Raw genomic sequence first — 21,131 nt, 5'->3', positions numbered from 1 at the left:
AGTGCTGAAAAGCCCAGTGACCCAGGGTCATTGATACAGAGCAGTTGTGCTGGTTTAAGGTACAGGCTCCCTTATTTTAGCACACACAGAACTTGTCAATGGCATTCATTTAAAATTCATATTGCAGGGTCCCATGCCAGGGAGACGTAGAATCGGTTCCTCTGGAATAAGATTGGAAATCTGTATTTTAGCACACACTTCAAGCAGAACTCAGCCACGGCTGTAGAAACGCTATTAGAGAGGTCAGGTGACTCCATGGAAAGTTAGGACAGCTGGGCAGTGCTGCTCGAATTTTTGCCTCTGAATGGAGTGGGCAGAAGGTTCCCAATGGCTGAACAAAAATAGTTCCCAGAAGAAATTTTCATCAGCTTAAATGTTTGCACAGAAATAAAGATCCCAAGAAGCATTAAGAATTCTCTTTAAACAAATGTGAAGTGTCTTATTCAATTCTGCATATGCCAATAAGACCCTGAGGACATCAGGAGACAGCTGTTTTTGACTGTTTTAGAGGCTAGAATTCCGAGGTCAGGTTGCTGACACGGTCAGGTTCTCTCACTGGCTTGCAAATAGAGAGCTGCCCTCCCCACACATCCTCCCATGGGCCCAGGCAAAATCAGGAGGGAGAGAGGTCAGTCTGTAGTAGTGAAGCTCTCTGGTTGTCCACAGTAGCAGTGGTGAAGGAGCCTGAACAGAGCCTTGTAGATCAGTCAGCACTGCTGTGTTCTTTTGTGAGAATGGAGTTCCTTCAGAGCGCCTTCCGAGTGCTGGCTGCATACAACCATTGGGTGAGGGTCAGAAGAGAGGGAGAAACTAAAAATACATTCTGTTAACATTATCAGAGTTCGGCATCTTCCTTATTCAAAAGCTGGAAGTAATATGTCAAGGGCATCTGGCACTGGAGACCTGTTCCCCCCCTGGGGCCTACTTCTCTGTCCATTTCTGCTCTGTAGGAAGAGTTAGAGGACTCCCAGTCTGTGAGTCACGTGACAAAAGTGGCACTCACTCATCTCTTTTTTTCTCAAGTGACAACATAAGGTAAATAGTTGAGTTCGTTTTTATTGGGAGATCAGGCCTCACACTTGAGTCACTGTTGTCAGTCACTATTCTATTGCCGTGAAGAGACACCATGACCAAGGGCAACTCTTATAAAAGAAAGAGTTTAACTGGGGCTTGCTTTCAAGGCCATCATGGTGAGGAGTATGGCAGATTGGAGGCAGGCATGGCCAGGGCAGTAGCAGAGAGCTGAGCCTCTTGATTCTTAGGGAGCACTTGGGGGTGTGTGGTGTGGTGTGGGCTTTTGAAACCTCAAAGACAAGTCCCTGTGACACCGCCTCCAACAAGGCCACACATACTCTAGCAAGGTTTACCTCCTAGTCTTTCCCAAACAGTTCCACTCGCCATGCATTCAAACGTTTGCTCCTACTGGGGCCTGTCTCATTCAAACCACCACAGTACTGAAATCAAGCAGTGTACCTCCAGTATACATCCTGGAGATAACAGTTCTGGAAAAATAAATATTAATAAAAACTTTGAAATGCTAAGATATGCAATTTATAACACAAGGACTCTAGGTAATAAAATTGTGCATTAAATAAGATTTGTGACACATGAGTAGATTTTAGCTGCTCTTATCAAGTAACAGAATGACCAAAAGCAGTGGGCAACCAAGTGATGGTGTGTGGGCATCCCATCCCTCAACTCACGTTAAAACAATTAAAATGTTAGCCAGGCGTGACGGCTCACGCCCGTAATGCCAGGACTTGGGAGACTAAGGCAGGCAGATAACCATGGATTCAGAGCCAACCTGGGCTACACAGTGAGTTCTAGAACAGGTAAGGTTGTTCTAGATTGAAAGAGACATAGTTGTTTTGAAAAAAGAGCAAAAAGTGTAAAAACAATAAGAAATACCAAGAGAAAGTTCATAAAATAGTCATTTCCTCAAATCAGTCTCTTTTGGCAGAAATTATAAGGTTCTTTATAACTAGTTTCTTTGTAGGCACGTCATTAAATTAAAAGAATTAAAAATCTTGTTCACTAATGTGTGATACTTCAATAATAATTCATCCCCAAATGTAAGTTGGAGTTCTGTGGACATACTCTGGTTATATATTCTTTTAGCCTTAGACAGTATCTAAATTACCAATGGCAGAAATGAGGTCTTTTAAGCAACATGGAAATCCTAGCCATTCAAAGCCTAGCTTTTAACTCAACAGTAAGTTAACAGACTCAATGAAATGAATACCATTAATACCAATAAGTCATCCTTGATAGTGTAAGATTGTCCTAGAGCCCTTATTATAGAGTCTGAAGTTCTCTTCTGTACCCTTCAGTGAATGAGTGCTGCTTTCTGCTTTGTACCGGTCTGAAAACCATCTGCCAACCTTGAACCCCTCCCTTCTCTCTCCTACCACCCCACACACCACACTCCGAAGATACCTGTCAATAGCAGGATTAAAACACACAGACATTGATAAATTCTAAACTATGCATACATCTCCTCCAGCTGTGCATGAGGGTGACAATGTGGGGTAGAGACCTTCCCCTATTCTCAGTCCCATGTCCCAGAGCTTCAGGAAAACTGCAGCTGAGAACAGCTTGTCTTTTTTTCTCTCAGGTACAGTTGTCGACCTTCCACACCAGTCAGGTGGTGGCAGTGGGATGTCCCAGAAGCCTGATCTGTACTGGGTTACATTAACACCTTTACTAGGCATCTCTGGTTCTCCTCTCCACTAGATCTAGGTCTGCTTGCAGCCACTGCCTGTTCTCAGCTGAGAAGCTACCCAGGACTCCTGTGCTGCTCTCTGGGTCTGGAACCTACAGAGCTGAGAAGAGCTGGGTGCTGACACCCTGCTTCCTCTGCTGGGGAAGCTCCCTCATTTAGCCAGGTCCCCAGGGAGGCTTGTGTCCTCTCGTGAATTTTCAAATCCTGGCTCTGAATTCGTTGTCCAGGGGCAGGGGACTCTTCTGAAACAGCTATAAAGCCATCACTCTCCCAGCCATGCACTTTTAAGTTTGGTTTATTTGCTTCAAAAGTCAGCAATGTGGAAAAAAGCTTAGCTGGTCCCTTTTGATATAGCTCATGCTCAAAAGAAAAGTTCTACAGATATTTTTAAAAAATAAATTTATTGAGCATTTGAATCAGAAAAAAAATCTCGGAACTTGGTAGAGTTAAAGATACAGGTTTGTATAATATTTGTACAGCACTTGGCCACTAAAATGTACAAATCGTCGAGCTGTTACAGACAACCACGATGTCTAAATGATATCATTTGATTTCACAATGTTTTTCAAGGACTTGGAATATTTGCAAAAGCTTTTATTTATAAACCCCCTACAGTTTCTGGAACTTTCCACTGTATTCACTATTTTCGCAGTACTGGGGTTTGAAACCAGGGCCTTGCGCATGCTAGACAAGACTTTACCTGTTTCTCCAGACCTTGTTTTAGTTTTTATTTTGCCCTGACTGGCCTTGAACTTTGAAGTCCTAATGCTTTAGAATTCTCCAGTGGCTGAGAGGTCTGTGCCACCCAGCCTGGAATTATCTATTATTTTAAAGGTTTTTGTTTGTTTGTTTTTTGTTTTTGTTTTATTTTGGGGTTTTTTTGTTTGTTTGGGGGGTTTGTTTGGTTTTTTTGTTTGTTTTTTGTTTTTGTGGTGGTGTTTTTGGTTTTGTTTTGTTTGTTTTGTTTGTTTTATTTTGTTTTTCAGGAGACATGGCCTTGGCCTTCTGAGTACTCAGGTTAGCAGGAGTGAGCCGAGCACCCTCTGAGCTGTAACTTCTCATTTCACCCAGACTTATAAAAATCAAGACGTGGATTGAAGCTGCCGCACGCATCAGTTTATGACATGGCTTGGCTGCAGTTAGGTCTCAGCTGGTGTGGCTTGTTGTAGAATTTCAGGCCACATTGTTCTAGCTCCAGGAGGCACGCCTGTGGCTACACTCACAAAGCAGCACAAAGATCTACTACTGATCTTTAATCCATGGATCAAGTCTTTCCTTCTTGTCCAAAGGGCACATGTGTGGCCTTAGCAACGACCCTTATTAAAGGGAGTTATTCTGGATAAAGTCAATCTAGATTAATGCTTGGATTGTATGTTTGGTGAGTGTTGCCTGGGTCGTTGCAAATATGAATCAAAAATAAATTAATTAATTAATTAAAAACTTCACTGGGAAAAGTCTTCCCCTTAAGAGAAAAACTTAAAACTAAGGCTTGCAAGATGGTAGTCAGCCTGAATACCTGGATATGTGTGAAATTTTGGCTTAATGTACGGTAACTTGAGACTTCTATCCTGATGCTTGACAAAAATTAACCTTCATTCAGTACGCCAGCCTGGGACGTGGATGCTGAGTGTTCCCTAGACACTAATTTCGGGATTCTTTTCTTTCCCCGGTAGTAGAGGTTAAATTCGGGTCCTGGCACATTCTCTGGTCATGTGCTCTGTTTGTAGGCTACACAGCAGTTCCAGGCTGATGAAACAGGATACTGAGAGTATCGGTGGTGGTGGTGGTGGTGGTGGTGGTGGTGGTGGTGGTGGTGGTGGTGGTGGTTTTTTTTTTTTTTTTTTTTTAACCAGAGAGGGATAGGTGCATGAAAATTATTTCGTTATTTTTGTAAGTGAAGGGAGAATGAACGGAATCTACATTTGGGAAGGGCCATGGGCTCCTTCCTCCCTGAGGCTCAGGCAGCCTGTGTTAGTAAGGGATAAGTGGTTGGTTTTAGCATTTTACCTGGCCATTCCCTGGCCTCAGGTCTGCAGCCGGGTCTGCTGGAGGAGAAAACTATAGGCCTCAAAGTCCCACATTGTTTTGTCGCCCCACTGATCAGGTCGTCGGAGGGCAGTCCATCCAGGTGGCGCACAGCAGGGATGCGTGACAAGGGCAGGCGCCAGGCAGTACGTGGCCCGGCCTTCATGTTCGGTGCTCGTGGGCCCAGCCTCACAGCTGAGGAGGAGCGCTTCCTGGACGCTGCAGAGTACGGCAACATCCCTGTGGTGCGCAAGATGCTGGAGGAGTCTCGCACGCTCAATGTCAACTGCGTGGACTACATGGGCCAGAATGCGCTGCAGCTGGCCGTGGGCAATGAGCATCTGGAGGTGACCGAGCTGCTGCTGAAGAAGGAGAACCTGGCGCGTATCGGTGATGCGCTGCTGCTCGCCATCAGCAAAGGCTATGTGCGCATCGTGGAGGCCATCCTAGGCCACCCAGGCTTTGCGGCCAGCCGGCGCCTGACCCTCAGCCCTTGCGAGCAAGAACTGCGCGATGACGACTTCTATGCTTACGACGAGGATGGCACACGCTTCTCACCTGACATCACGCCCATCATCCTGGCTGCGCATTGCCATAAATACGAGGTGGTGCACCTGCTGCTACTCAAGGGTGCACGCATCGAGCGGCCACACGACTACTTCTGTCGCTGCGCCGACTGTGCTGAGAAGCAAAGGCTTGATGCCTTCAGCCACTCAAGGTCTAGGATCAATGCCTACAAGGGACTGGCCAGCCCAGCATACTTGTCGCTGTCCAGCGAGGACCCTGTGCTCACAGCGCTGGAACTCAGCAATGAGCTGGCCAAGCTGGCCAACATAGAGAAGGAGTTCAAGGTAGGCCTGTGGAAGCCCCCGCCTGCTGTGCCAGAGTCAGTTCTGCCCCAGTGCTTGTTAATTTGTTGGGATTTTGTTTGTCTGTTTTCAGAGAGATCCTCACTTTATAGCTCAGGCTAGCCTCAAATTCACAGCAATCCTCCTATCTCAACCTCCCAAATGCCGGTTTTACAAGACCGTACTACCACTTCCAGCTTCTCTCTGGTTTAGACAGGGTCCTAGGGTGTCCTCATGCTACATAGCCCTTGATAGACAGGAATTCACAGCAGTTCTTCCGCTTCAGCCTCTCAAGTTCTCAAGATTACAGATAGCCGCCATAGTGTCTTTTTCGCATTGCATTTTAAACTCCAAGGAACCACTGTAATGGTTTTTCTCCTCTCAGACTCACACTGGAGACGTAAAACGACTCCAGTAAACGACTTAGTGAGCAGTTGGTGCGGTGGGCCATTCTGTGTCCTGGATAAGTATTAAAAGCCAGAAACTCAGTGTCCCCTTTTGCTAAAGAGAGGCAGGGTTTGACAAGTCTGTTCCGTTGCATGGTGTCACGCAGCATGGACAGATTTCCTTTTTACTCTGGACTTGGTGTCGCTGTGAGGTGAGGCTCCTCTTTCTTTCCTCCGATAGAGTGTTAGTTTCTTTGAAGTCCTCTTCACGGTCCCAGGCCTTTATATACGATTAGATGTAGCCAGGTCCAATGCATGCTTCATACGCCGCGTGTACCCCAGGATCGCTATGACTTCTAATCTATACATGTGTACCTGACAGTGTCATCCAGCGGAGTCAAGACGGGGTGCCCCTACCAGAACCAGCATCCAAAGAGCAAATGTAGATCACTACTGGAGCTGTGTTGTCGTTGATGCTAAAGGCGCTTCTTTAATGGGACGAATGTTTCGCCTTGAATTCCGTGAACATAGATTTAGAGCAGTGACTGTTGGGTCAACCCACAAACAAAAGGGACAGCAAAGTCATCTGTGCATCAGAGAGATTTTCTGCTTTAATGGCTTTTTAGATGTTACTTGTTTTTGTCGATCAGTATTATTTTACAAAAATTCTACATTAGCGACAGATCATGTTAACATTTTATTCCATTGCCACTCCTCCTTTGCATTTTAAATGGCTCTAGTCCTTAAATCTAAGGAAAAGGGGGTACTTGACTGTTGGGTAAAACCCCATGTGCTGTCTTCAGCAGACTTCCGCTCGCCTGTTTTCTACACGAGGGAGGGATTGCAAGCACTAGGCCCTCGACATCAGACAGGATGAGGAATAAGCCTTTCTGCATGGATACTCCATACGTCAGGAAGAGTGTTTATTCTCGCTCACACCTTAGTATAGTTTTTCATAGTTAAGTGGGTTTTTCTCGAGTTCAATTGGCAACCTAATTCAAGCTAAGGAAAATCTGTTTTCTCTAGGGTTTCAAGAGACTGGCACAAGTTAGTTTGCCCACTTTCCATCCACAACAAATTCCCTCAGTGTTTGTCAGCCCTCGCTGTGTCTTGGTGGAGCTCTGTCCTCAGTGTAACCATCGTGTTAATCAATTCCTGATTTTTTTTCTAATATAAAACTGCCCCATTGGTTGTTAAATATTGGGGAAATGTGGGAAAATCAAAGAATAAAATGGGTCTCGCTTGATATCTATCCCTATATGTACATCTAGTGTGTACTACTTGAAAAGACAGGGTCTCATATAGCTCACGCTAACCCTGAACTTGCTATGTAGCCGAGGATGACCTCGAGCTCCTGACCCTCCTCCTCCTCTTCTCAGGTTCTTGGATTACAGAGAGCACCTGCACACCAGGCCTCAGGCCCTTCAGACGGAGCACAGGGAGGGCAAACTTAAAGCTTCAGACTCATCAGAGGGAGTAGAAAAGTACCTAGGAAAAAATGTTTTGAGACATCATTTCTTAACTTTTGAGATAGTCATACAAGCATAATTCTAAATTCATTTGACACTTCAAACATCACAGGACTCTGTTTTTTACATACTTTGCTTGATATATGTTGAAGCTCTGCAAGAGAAATTCCATAAAAGGAGATATTTTCTAAGATTATGTTTTAATAATTTACTAAAGATGGTGATGTTTGCAGTTCCACCCAGAGAAATCTTCTCGGTGGAGCGACAGAGGAGAATTTGTTATTCATAGTTTCCCCCTGAAGCCAGCTAAGTCCATATTAGTAATGCCTAGATTAGAATCTCCTTTGCTCTGAGAGCCTTCCAGAGGTGGGTAAACATCTCGAGTGAAAAAGCAGAAGAGTCCCGGAGGTTCCATACAGTAGCCGAGGCTATGCACGAACATCCGTGTCTTGGACAGTCTCCATTTTGGTTTACAGGGCAAGCTTGAGAGTCGCAGAGCCCTCTGTGAGGCAGAGCAGGGCAGCTCCTTGGCAGTCGGTCTCTGGAGACAGGGAGCCACTCTGCCTCACTGCATGCCCTTTGTCCCCCATCCTTGGCTATGCTGGTTGGTTCTTTCTTACCCCTCTCTCCTTCGCCCTCTTGTCTCATACTTCTGTCCGTCTGTCAGCACTTTAGACAGTCAGAGCACTAACCCAGCTCGCCTGTGCCACGGCAGGACAGGACAAGCATTGCTAAGGCAAGCAGGTAACCTAATTAGCCCTGCTCTGTGCTGTTCACTGTAGTCTTTCCCAGAGGGATTTACAGCTCAGAGTCCTGGCCTGAAAATAAGAATTAGACGGTGCACTGCTCCCTGGAGAAGCGCAGGGGATGGTTCCCCTCGCAGACACCTATTCCTAGCATATTCTCAGTGACCTGGATTGTGTGCTCTCCCACCCTCTGCACACTTCCCACAGTCCCTTGGAGCATACAGAGAACGGGTGAAAGTCATTATCTCAGGAGGCTGAGCACTCAGGGTCATAGATTTAGATGAATTGATGAAGGACAGCCCAGTGACATGTTATTAAAGGAACAATTCAGATGTGCAAAGGACGTCTGCTGCTGTTCTGAGAAAGGAGGGCTTGGATTTGGTCATCCACCCGTCAGTGGCAAGGAAATCTATCAGTTACTGTGATACAAGAAGACAAATTGAAATTTCCAGATTCTGATTGAGCTGGTGATGAATACACTTTTTTTGGTAAACAAACAAACAAATAATAAGTAAATAAGTAAATAAATAAATAAACAAGCAAACAACAGAAAGCTATCGGCCTTCCCTGTGCCTCAGTTTTTCTTTCAAAGCAGAGAGCAATGTCAGTTCCTATTCATAGCAGAGCTAGAAAGGAAAAGGAAAAGCAACATGACCCAAAGTTAGAAAGCCTTTGACAGCAGGAGGAGACGCTGGGGACCTCGAGTCGTAGAGACCTCTCCTTTCACAAGTGGGGCAGCCGAGGCCAAGGTCATGCACATCTGAGCATCTTGGGTTCCAGTCCCAGGTTTTATTTACTTGAGATTTATTTATTTTTACTTTCTGTGTCTAAGTTCTTTGCTGTGCCTGCATGTGTTTGCACCATGTGTATGCCTTGTGCCCCGGAGGCCGGAGAGGGTGTTGGGTCCCCTAGACCAGAGTGATGCATGATTATCAACTCTGATTTAAGTGCTAGAAACCAAACTCAGGGTCCCTGGAAGAGCAGCAAGTGCTCTAAACCACAGAGCCATCTCTCCAGCCTCAGTCTTAGGGTTTATGTCCAAAATAACATACGCTCTGACACAGAACCACTTCAAAGCTTCCTACACCCACTCAAAACTTGCTCTCAGAATGTAGTCCTCTCAGGACAAAGAGAAGGGAGGACTCTCCTCATGGGGAAGGTTGAGAAAATTCCAAAGGATTACACAGTTGGTACAGGATAGGAGTCTTGCTTGGGCCCAGGACGCCAGGATGCCTGGTCTTCAGATTTCTGCTTTCCCTGTGACTGTCAGGAAAGAGGCCTGGAGCTGTGTGCTTGCTTGGCATTGAATGTCAGTGTTTCTCTTTCACATAAAAAGGGGTCAGAATGTAGATTAAGCCATACGCATTATAGGGAGTGTGGAGAGGCTGAGTTGAAACTGGAGTTCATTGCTCTGCCTCAGGCTTAACAGGCCCTTGGAGTTTGAGTTTCTGCTCAGATCACCTATTAACTTTGTAAAGAGGGCCCTTGGGCTGGGAAAGGGTCACGAAGGTGACTCAACAGAGCTGAATTGGCAGAGCTCGGTTCTCTGTTTGATTTGAGTTGTGAAGCCATGAGAGGCAGGGAGGAGCTCAGGGTGACCTGGCCAGGGCCCTCCATCTTTCCCTGAGCACTCTGGATAGATAGTGGAAAAGCCGTGACTGAAGTGAGGAAACCACCATTAGCAGGTGAAGTGCTGCATGCCTTTAGTCCAGCTGCTGAGGAGACCGAGAGAAGAGGATCCCTTGAGTCTCAAGCTGGAAGCCATGGAAATTACATCTCCATCACTATTAGGAAAGGAACTTCCTATGGAAGGAAGCATCGTGGATTTAATACTTCTGTATACTATGATGAAACATTGCATTAGCTTTCTGGAAGGGAAAGCAGATGAATGTTTAACTGGCACCCACCCTGCACAGAAACCGGAGACTGCTTGAGTGGAGACTGAGGTCTTACTCATTTTATCTGTTCCCTTGTGAGGGAATAAGGATTAAGTGTCATATCCTCTGTCTGAATTACTGATATCTGAAGTGAACTATTCCGGTCTGTGCAGCCTTCAGACAGTCTCTCTCTTCTTGTTGTTTATTTTAGTTGGTGGTATGGCTTTTGCTTACCAAATCTAAGTATTTAAGGGAGAAAAGTTGGGACCCCTCGTATCCCCCTTTAGAGCAGAGCTTCTCAACCTTCCTAATGCAGCGACCCTTTAATACAGTCCCTCATGCTGTGGTGACTGCCAATCATAAAATTATTTCATTCTGAGTTGGGGATTTAGCTCAGTGGTAGAGCGCTTGCCTAGCAAGGCAAGGCCCTGGGTTCGGTCCCCAGCTCCGAAAAAAAAAAAAGAAAAAAGATTTTAAAAAAAATTATTTCATTCTTACTTCGTAACTGTAGTTTTGCTACTGTTATGATCATGATGTAATTATTTGATATGCAGGATATCTGATACACAACCTTCAAAGGGGTTGCCACCCAGAGGTTGGGAACTGGAGCATTCTAGAATGGTTTTTTTTGTTTTGTTTTGTTTTTTTATGAAACCTAGAAATTCTGCTGTGTGAGGTATCACCTGGTTATCGAGGCACAGTGTCTCAAAACACAACAGTATAAGGAATTCTATTTTCATCAAGGCATCAATTAAGTTATGTGACTAACTTTAATTTTTTTCAGACAGGGTCTGGTTATATAGCCCAGATTAGTTTCCAGTTTTCCGTCCTCCTGCCTCAGCTTCTTGAATGCTGGAATTATAGAGTGTCTGGTTTAACTTTATAGGCTAAAATTTCAGTCAAAGTCACCAAGGTAGAAATGGGGTTTTCAAAAATGAAGCACTTCCCCAGGAGATGGTCAGTACCTTAACTGGATCCAATGGGCTAAAAATAGAGTTCTATTCAGAAGATAGCAGGGAGGCTGCCAACCAACGTCCATCACACAAGTAAATATGCAAATGGAACTAAAGATTCACAGATTATTTTTAGCAAAGTGTTAGTTCCAGTGGCCTGGAAATGTTTCTCTCAGGTATTGATATTCTGTAACCCTGGAGAATCCAATTCCATATAATCAGCCTTTTCTCTCCTTCCATTTCTGCAAGGAAAGATAACATGCCCTTCAGCCAAACCAGAAAGATGTCTCTCTACCGGGACCAGCCGCAGCCCCCTCTTCAGTGTCAGTCGTCCACCAATTCTGACTTGCATGGAATTGCTGGGTCTCCATAGTTTCTACTTCAGGGCAGGGCCTACGAACTGTGTTTCTGGCAGGTTCTTGGTGCCACCGATGCTGTTGGTATTAGATCTGTGTTTGAGAAGCAATGTTTCCTGAAAGGCCACGGATAAGGATAAGAAACTAGACAGATTGTCATATACGGTTGATTTTCTGCATCAACCTGCTGCTTCGGGGGTGTGTGTGTGTGTGTGTGTGTGTGTGTGTGTGTGTGTGTGTGTCCTTCCATTATAGAAGTGGCCCTGCTTCAGGTTCAAAGTAACCATTTTTGTACAAAAAGATAAAATTTGTTTTGACTTTGGTGTTCGGCACTGGCACCTAGCCAGTCTTTCTTTTCTTCATGAAATGAAATTTTGTTCATAAAACAATATTTTGTATTTGTTTTTATTAATTATTTTATTTATTTACATTCTAAATGTTATCCTCCTTCCTGGTCCCCCTCCCATGAGCTCTTGACCCCCATCCCCCTTCCCCTTTGCTTCACCACCCAGCCATCCACCCCCCACCTCACCCTGTTAGCATCTCCCTTCCCTGGGGCATCAAGTCTACAGGATTAAGCACATCCTCTCCCACTGAAGCCAGACAAGGCAGTTCTCTGCTACGTCTTCAGCAGAGGACACAGGCCAGCCCATCTATGCACTTTGGTTGTGGCTTAGTCTCTGGAAGCTCCCCAGGGTCTGGGTTACTTGACACTGTTGTTCTTTCTATGGGGTTGCCCCCTTCCCCTTCAGCTCCTTCAGTCCTTCCCCTAACTCTTTCACTGGGGTTCCCAACCTCAGTCCAGTGCTTAGCTGTAAGTACCTGCCTCTGTCCCAGTCAGTTGCTGGCAGAGCCTCTCAGAGGGCAGCCGTGCTAGGCTCCTGTCTGCAAGCACAAAACGGCATCAGCAATAGTGTCAGGGTTTGGAGCCTGCGCGTGGGAAGTTGGGCTGATCACTGAATGGCCTTTCCTTCAGTCCCTTCTCCATAATGGCATTTCCTTTAGACAGGGACAATTCTGGGTTAAGAATTTTGAAGATGGGTGGATGGCCCCATGCCTCAATGGGGCCATGTCTATCTCCTGGAGGTGGTCTGTTTGGGTTTCATCTCCTCCCCACTGTTGGGCATTTCTGCTAAGGTCATCCCCAGAAGCCTCTCACATCCCTGGTATATGGGACTTTCTAGGGTTTCCCCAAAACAAAATTTTATATAAAAGAGGAGTCCTCCTTGTGACCAATTACCTTTACAAAAGAGGAAGAAAATAGGGAGAGAAGGAGAGAGAGAGAGAGAGAGAGAGAGAGAGAGAGAGGATTTCAAATCAACTCAGAAATTTGCAGCCCATTGAGAGCAACCCCCCGGTATCCTGCAAGCATCACACAGTGCTCTCTAGGGCTGAGATCCTGGCAGTTCTCCAGATGCCTCAGGCAACAGGAGCGCTCGTGGCATGAAGATATTCAACTTCAATTGCTTTTTAATATAAAGCAGTGATTTGTATGCATACTGCATTTTTGTTAGAGCTATTTTTTTATTTGTTTGTTTGGACAGCCTCTTTAAACAGTAGCCCGTGCAGACCTCAGAGTCATGGTAGTCCTCATCTTGTGAGCTATCATGCCTGGCTTTTTTGGAGCAGTTTTGTCTTTTATAAGATGGTGTGATGGTAGACAACTGATGTCACAGTTCTAGGTAGGTGGAATCTGGAGGATTTAGGGCCTGCTGTGGCTATGCAGTGAGTTCCAGAATAGTCTAAACTTTACGGTGAGAATTTAAAATTGGGAAATAATAACTGAACCCATTGTGGCATATGAAACGCCATATAGTGTGCAATGCTGAACTGGTGAATCAAGCAAATTAGCATGTTGTCCCTTTGACCAGTTGTCTCTGCCTCCTGGCCTCTGGCTGAGCACCTTTCTACTCTTCACTTCTAAGGATTTGACTTTTTAAAGATTCCACATTTAAGTGAGACCAGGTCCATGTACTTTTCAGAGCTTTAAGGAAACTTCGTGAAGGCAGGCGAATCCATCTGTATCCGCTTTAACCAGTCTTGTATTAGAGGGGCTGCATCTTCCTGCCCAGAGCAGGGACATCTTTATGCACACATCAGGTCCCCGGGCACTTGCCACTGACTGAGGGGAATTCTTGGCATTAAACACCAAACCTCTTGTTTTAGAATGACTACAGGAAGCTCTCCATGCAGTGCAAAGACTTCGTAGTAGGTGTGCTGGACCTGTGCCGGGACTCAGAGGAGGTGGAAGCCATTCTGAATGGAGATCTGGAATCGGTGGAACCCCTGGAGAGACACGGGCACAAGGCGTCGCTGAGTCGGGTCAAACTTGCCATTAAATATGAAGTCAAAAAGGTGAGTGGGCCACTCATCTGCAGACATGAACTGGTGACACTGCAGTCCAAGGCACACTGGGAAAACAGACTAGGCAGAGAGATTGAGGGAAGCATTGAGGTAAAGTGGAAGACTGTTGGGTGCTGACCTGTCTCAAGTGCTATCCTTTGAAGACCCAAGATTTCTTGATGTCAAGAATAGATGTCCTCTCCCTTTCAGTTTCCTCATATAAGAGGATTCTATCTTATGTATCTTAGGGGTTTAGTGTAATTTAAATGGATTAGAATAAACCAAGCACTCTTCAAACTGTAGGTTTCAGTGCCATTAATAATAACAGCATGGCGGCACACTTCTCTAACCCCAGCATTTGGGAAGTAAAGGCACGAGAATCAGGCATTCAGAGCCAGCCTCAGCTACCTAGTAAGTCTGGAGCCACCCTGGGCTTCATGAGAGCCAGTCTCAGAAACAACAACCCTTTGTTTTAAAAGTATGAGTATGTGTGTGGGGAGGTTGTTTTATTTTTAAAATAAACTAAACCTTTAATAAAAGATAGAAGTTGAGAAATCATGAAGCAGCAGCTGTTGGAAGGGGCATCTAGAGTCATCTGTGAGCAGCCATGTCTTCTGTTCTTCCTTTGGTGTGGCCATGCTTACAAGGACAGGCAGTAGATCCATCTGCAAGGGTTCAAGTTCTGATGTCACCATGGGTTCTTGACTGGCCGTGGATGGCACCAAAGCTGTGAGATACTCTTCAGTAAAGTGGGAAAAGAACAGATGTTTGAAGACCATGTGAGACCATGCAAGCAATTAGTACGAGGACTCGTCTGTGATGGTTCACTAAATATTAGCCTACAGCATTTCCATTACAGAAACTCGTATCAGAGTAGCTCTTAAGCAAGTTGAAGTATCAAAGACAATTCTGTGTTCCTTGTTCTAAGTCCTCCCCTTAGTATCAGACTGATTTCTCAGAAAAAGATTTAGCAAGGAAAAACAAAGGGACAAGCTATATAAACCAAACATCCAGAAATCTTGCCTAGATCCAAGTCCAGAACTACTGATAAAGGAGTACCTCGGGCCAATTTTGGCTCTTCTGTGAGCATCCAATGTTGGAACTAGCAGGAGAAATGTCCTGAGTCCTTGGCCAGTTATCCTAAGACCTCTTGCAAATCAAACCTGCCCTTAATTCTGATCATTGGAACCCAAGACATAGCTTACATTCTAAAACAAAGCAAGGGTGTAGAAAGATCTCTCTCCCACACTTTCCTTCTAGGTATGAGCATACACACACACACACACACACACACACACACACACCACAGTACAGGAAACTTTCATACAAAATTACCACGGGATTTGGGCTAGTCATTAATGACAAGGGAAGATTTTCACTAGAAATTGAAATAAAACAACTTGTCGAGGAACAGATCAGCTGTAAGATAATGTAATGCCCCTCAGAGACCTCTTCCTGCGAGGTCTTCCTTATGTTGGAGGAAAGATAATTTTGAACACGATTGATAGCAAGCCATTTTTAGAAAAGTGTCCAGACAGAGTCACGCTTCTTGCAATATGAATCTCCTTTCTTTGGCACCTGAGAGGAGAAAATTGATTTCAGTTGTCACGGGCTTTTTATCATTCCATAGAAAGTGTCAGATTAGCAGAAACAGCTCATCTGCAGATGCTTCTGTAGCCAACCCACCCTGCAGAGTGACGTCTGGCTTAATTTTAAGCAAGTTGATGTAAAGTGTGCAGCATCACCAGTAATAAATTTGTTACCAATTAACATATGTATATATATGGATTTAATGCTTATTAGGAAAACTTTTTGATACAATAATATTAGAAATCTTGAAGGACTGGAGAGATGACTCAGAGGTTAAGGATACTTGCTGCTCTTGCAGAAGACCCAGGTTTGGTTACCGTTATTGACATGGTGGTTTACACATATTCATAACTCTAGTTCCAGGGGACCAATACCCTCTTCTGGCCACTGTGGGCACACATGTGATACACAGGCAGATAAAACACCTATACACATACAGTTTTTTTTAATTGTTTTAAAAACAATTGTTAAAAAAAATACAGACCACTTGACAACATACAGTTTGGAACTTCTGTAGACTAGAAGATCATCAACAGAACCTGAAGGAAAGGAGGTTTAGAGAGAGTCTCCAGTGGTGAAGAAAATTCGCTGTTCTTGCAGAGGTCCTGGGATCAGTTCTCAACACATTTACAATGGCTTTCAACCATGCCGTAGGCATGCACATGGTGCACATACATTTGTGCAGGCAAAAACACTTGTACACATAAAATACATAAATCTAAAAGAGCGTTTTTAATTAAAAATAAGCAAAATTTTCCAACTCTTTAATGGTAAACACACCAGCTAGGTGTGGCAGAGCATGACTGTAATCCTAGCACTGAAGTGGCTGATGTAGGAAGGCCAACAGCCCAAGGCTAGCCGGGGGTCCATGCTTGAAACCTGTCCCAGCTGTCCCCAAAATAAATAAATGCTAGTTCACAAATCTATTTCCCCATTCCCAAAGAATAGTCACGGTACTGATGATGTTGGTGAAATCGGAGATCCTATGCTGGGTCTTTCCTGCCCTGAGATGATTAGCTCCCTCTGAGTTCTAATTTTGATCATTGGTCTCTGCTATTCTGTGATTCGAAAACAGAGTTTGGTCTCTCCCTCCCCTACACGCCTCAGCTGCACCTACTTCATGGTGGGTGATGTCTATTATAGGAAATTCGATGATGGGATACGGTAGACTCTTTAGTCTGTAAAACTAGGCTACAGAGAAAAAATCGTTTCCAGAGCCCCTCCCCGCCAAGTGCTCCAATTTCATCCTAAACAGAAAAGAAATCTAAAAATTAGACCTGCTGTGGTATGGACATGTTCAGTTATCCACCAGCATGTTTCTCTGAAAAAGGTATGGAGGGAGAATGAGAAATACACATGTAACTAACATGGCAGTGTTATTAAGGGCAATACTATTGAAGGCAAAACTCCTCCAGGGTTTTTCACAACAGTGCTCACTGGGGGACAGTGGTAGAGATTGTAGAACATGATTGTTCAGCTTGCATCCTGTTAGACGTGCGTGTGTGTGTGTGTGTGTGTGTGTGTGTGTGTGTGTGTGCGCGCGCGCGCGCGCATGCGCTCTGGAACACTGTTAAAATGTTGATTCCACTGAAAGATTGAAATATTCTTATGTGTCAGTCATTCTCTCTTTGAATCAGAAAATCTCAAATCAGGGTATTACTTTTGTAATGACTTCAATTTGCTGGTCCACTGAAGTTGAAAACAACATGAGAAGCCGACGCAGCTGGCTGCGGCAGTGCGGTATCATAAGGGTGTTTTCCCAGGAAATAGAACGGTTTTAGAGATAAAGGTCTCTGTCCTATTTTGAAGTTATTGAAAAGAAGGGGAAAGAAATCTCCTGATGGATTAGGGTTTTCTGCTCTCACTTGCTAATATTGGATTGGTTTTATTTTTAAGATGTGCGTTATGTGTTTGTATTAGAAGTTTTAAATTGTTGGGGAAATCTATTTGTGTGGATTTTTATGGATTCAGTACATACAGTATTATCTCAAGAAGAACATGGGTTGTGCTCCTATTTATAGGAAACAGGCCAGTTAGGCTGAATTTCATAACAGGTAAAATGCTAGGATTTAACATATAGTAAGTGTTGGCCGAGTGTGATGTAAGCCACATGGATCAATGTGGGTCACCTCACGGACACTCTGCAGAGAGGGTAATCATTGCCCTGATGCACACCCTGAAGCTTAAAGATGGCCTGGGAGAAGTGTGAGGAAAGTGTCCAAACCAAACCATTATTTCTGTCCTCAAGTATTGGGTGGCCCAGACCTATAATCCCAGCATGGGGAAGGCTGAAGCAGGAGGATTGATTTCTGCTCCAGGCCAACTTGGACTATAGAGTTAAGACCCTGTCTCAAAATCAAAACAAGCAAACACGGGCTGGTGGGATGGCTCAGTGAGTAAAGGTGCTGGCGGTGAAAGCTTGGCCACCTAAACTCAATCCCCTGTGTCCTGCTTATTCTCTCAGCTTACTACAAGCCAGGGTTATTTGGGAAGAGAAACGCCATTTGACAAAATGGCACCACCGGATGGTCCTGGGTTTAAATGTATAGTTAATATTTATAATTATTTTTTAAAACTGAGCAAGCCAGGAGGCAGCATTTCTCCATGGCTTCTGCTTCAGCTCCTGCCTCCAGGTTCCTGCCTTGAGTTGTTGCCCCGCCTTCCCTCAGTGATGGAAAACAACCTGAGAGTTGTACGTTCCTTTCACTTATAGTCTTTATCACAGCAACAGGAACCCCTAGACATTCCCGATCCTACATAGAGGTGGGAAAGAACCAGCAGGTTGTCTTATAACCTTCATATTAGCTCCATGGCATCCCCATGCTCACACACACATGCACACATGATGATGACGATGGTGGTGATGATGGTGATGATGGTATGGAGGAGGAGGATGACACAGTGTTGTTGTTGGTGGTGATGGTGGTGGTGGCGGTGGCAGCGCGGCGGCGGTGGCGGTGGTGGTGGCGGTGGTGGTGGTGGTGGCTGCGGCAGCGGCGGTGGTGGTGATGATGATGATACAATTTCTGTGAAGTTTAAGCCCCAAGAATAGCAGCATCTTGGCTCATTTGTGCTGCTCTGATAATAACTGAGGCTGCATGAGTTACAAAACAGAAATGTGTCTTCTCAGGGTTCAGGGGTGGGTCCAGGTTGAAGGCAAAGACAAGTAGGAACCTAACGGTATCCTTGTGCGGCAGAAAAGTGGCAGAGCAAGCTGATAAACACCATGTGGCTCATTTGTGAGCATCTTCATCCTTCAGCAAGGGCTGTGTCACCTCTTAGTTGGATTGCTGTTTTTGATCGGTTACCCAGATCAGGTTTGAACTAGACTTAAGAGTCTGCCTCCCTCCAGACTGCTAACTAGCTGAGACTGCAAATGGACAGCGCCTGTCTGCTGGTGCCACTCTTCCCTACTCCCGCCTCCTCAGAATGTCACATGACAACACCGGGATTTTGGAGGCAATGCTTTCAAGTCATAGCAAGCAGATATTCCCAGGGGAAGTGAGCTCATCCATCCAAGTGGACACAGTGCACTTGTTTCTCAGCATTGTACTCTGTACCTTGAACAAACTTTTGGGTTTTTACCCTGACCTCAAGAAAAGTACATGGTTAACTCCATAGCAGTAATCTGATACAATGACATTCCGTGCTCGACCTGGGTCTCTCCTAGTATACCTGGCTCCTTGTCCTCATCTTCCCTGGCTGCTGACTCTAGAAGGCTTTGCTTGAATCCATGCAGCTTGGATCTCACTAACAGAGACATTTCCACTAGTGCTTATAAGACAATAGTGTTTTACTGCCTTGACAAGGATGTGCCATTCAGAGTTTTATTATAATGGCTTTTATACTGCATTTATTGGCAGCCTACTGTGCGCTCTAAAGAAATGATAGCTGATGACAGCAAGTAGTACGAATTCTCCTGTTTTTATCTTGTGCCAAATGCCAGTGCAGTAGCTGGTTGATAGTAAGGGTACCAAGCATTCTAGAGAGTGAGTGAACAAATACAATAGACAGGATCTGTAGGGGGAGGAGAGAGACAGGAGAGAAACATCTAAATGGCACAGGGCGGGAGTAGAGATCTTGGGCTCTTGGCAGAATCCAAGGAGGCCTCACACAGACCTGAGAACTCTTCTGATTTAGTAATGTCTGCAGCCTTTCCCAGGAGGTCCCCTGATGACTACGTTAGGATGCAAAATTGTGAAACTTACAGGGTGTGGTGGGCTGGTTATCTTTCATCCCAGCATTCGAGAGCCTGAGGCAGGATCCCAAATTCAAGACCAGCTGGGCTCATAGTGAGTGAGATGCTGTCTTAAAAGAAAAAGGAGGCAAGAGAGAAAGTTAGTGAGTAAGTGGTTTAGAGAGAAGACTTAGCAGAGATTTGGTGGGCAGCAATGGTGGGATGATCAGTTGTGGGTGCAATAACAAGGCACCATAGCTACGGTGATTTATAGACAACAGAAATTCATTTCTGACTGTGCAAGGGCTGCAAGTTTGAGGTTAAGATGGCAGCAGAGCTATTTCTGGCCAGGGCTACCAATTGAGTTGAGAACTGATGACTTCACTTGTAGCAAAAACATGCACGGTGGGGGGAAGTCATTATACAGCAGCACCAATATCTCCATCTCACGTGCTCCATCCCCAGGCCCCACACAAGCCCCGAAGCCCTAACTCTTAGGAGCACACGGAGTTAGGAGTTCAAGATGTGAACTTGAAGAAGACACTGAGCTTGACCCAAAGCAATGCTGTTTTCACGTTAAGTCATCCAACGAAGCAAATAATCACTAGGCCAGCCTGGACTACAGTGTGAGACCCTGAGTCAGAAAACTGAAAATGTTTTAGAGGCAAGAGGTAGTGTGTAGAAACCCTGGCACAAGGTTTTTAAAAAAAAAAAAAAACAGGGCTAGATGGCTAAGTCAACAGCTAAGAGCAGAGCTGATGTGGGCCGTGCATGACACCCACATAACCAACCACTGTGCAGATCTTTTCACACCCAGCACAGTGCACACAACTCCTCTGTGCACGGCTTACATACTCATCAGACATGTAGTACTTTAGGAGTAACTCATGAAAGTCACTAACATTTCCCCTACTTCTAGCGGACAAGAAGCACAATAACCGATTTCCTTTCCTGATTTGAAATGAATACAAGGACGCCAACAGGCAGCATGGTGGGGGCATGCTTTCACTAAAGAAATCCAACGTCACCACTGCCAGGAGGAGTCAGCTACCAGCAAGGACTGGGAAGAGGGGCGGCAGCAACTTTCTCCTTTGGTGTCTACCTGATAGGAAGCAAGTTTGAATGGTGAAGGGAAGGCAAGGGTTTGAATAGGCTGTGTTCTGGACAGACATGTGGACAGGGGAATGCTAACATCTCTCTCTGTCTGCTCCCACAGTTTGTGGCTCACCCCAACTGCCAACAGCAGCTTTTGACCATCTGGTACGAGAACCTCTCGGGCCTTCGGGAGCAGACCATCGCTATCAAGTGTCTGGTCGTGTTGGTCGTGGCCTTGGGCCTTCCATTCCTCGCCATCGGCTACTGGATTGCACCTTGTAGCAGGGTACTAGACTCACCACCTTCCCTCCGGGGTTGGTGAAATGTGTATCTTTGTTGGGAAAATGCGAAATCTAGGGTTCAGGCCCCCACCTCCTTGGCTCTGCACTTTAAGTGACTCCAACAAATGCTCTATGTTTCAGCGAGTGGATCAAGTCAAGAGTAGAGTCAGGTGACTTGGCACCAGCAAGACACATGTGCAGGCATGATGCAGTAGTCAGGCTTTTAGGTGGAAATCCCCATGGTAGACAGGAAGGACTAAATG

The 21,131-nt window shown here is 45.2% G+C and overlaps 1 protein-coding gene across 5 annotated transcripts in view; it reads left to right on the top strand.

Annotated features, from left to right (window-relative positions):
• The window catches only part of Trpc3 (transient receptor potential cation channel, subfamily C, member 3), a 77,660-nt gene that overhangs the window by 24,466 nt on the left and 32,063 nt on the right, over positions 1–21,131 (top strand). For all 5 annotated transcript variants that reach the window (XM_039103015.2, XM_008760941.4, XM_039103014.2 and 2 more), the window contains exons 2-4: positions 4,827–5,598; positions 13,549–13,737; positions 20,709–20,873. In XM_039103015.2, coding sequence (XP_038958943.1) covers positions 4,827–5,598; positions 13,549–13,737; positions 20,709–20,873 — 1,126 coding nt within the window. The remainder of the gene's footprint in view (positions 1–4,826; positions 5,599–13,548; positions 13,738–20,708; positions 20,874–21,131) is intronic.

This window comes from Rattus norvegicus, chromosome 2 (assembly GCF_036323735.1).
Source record: "Rattus norvegicus strain BN/NHsdMcwi chromosome 2, GRCr8, whole genome shotgun sequence".
In the NCBI taxonomy this organism is placed as follows: domain Eukaryota; kingdom Metazoa; phylum Chordata; class Mammalia; order Rodentia; family Muridae; genus Rattus; species Rattus norvegicus.
Note: the sequence above shows the minus strand (reverse complement) of the source record. Positions and strands in the feature narration are given on the sequence as shown.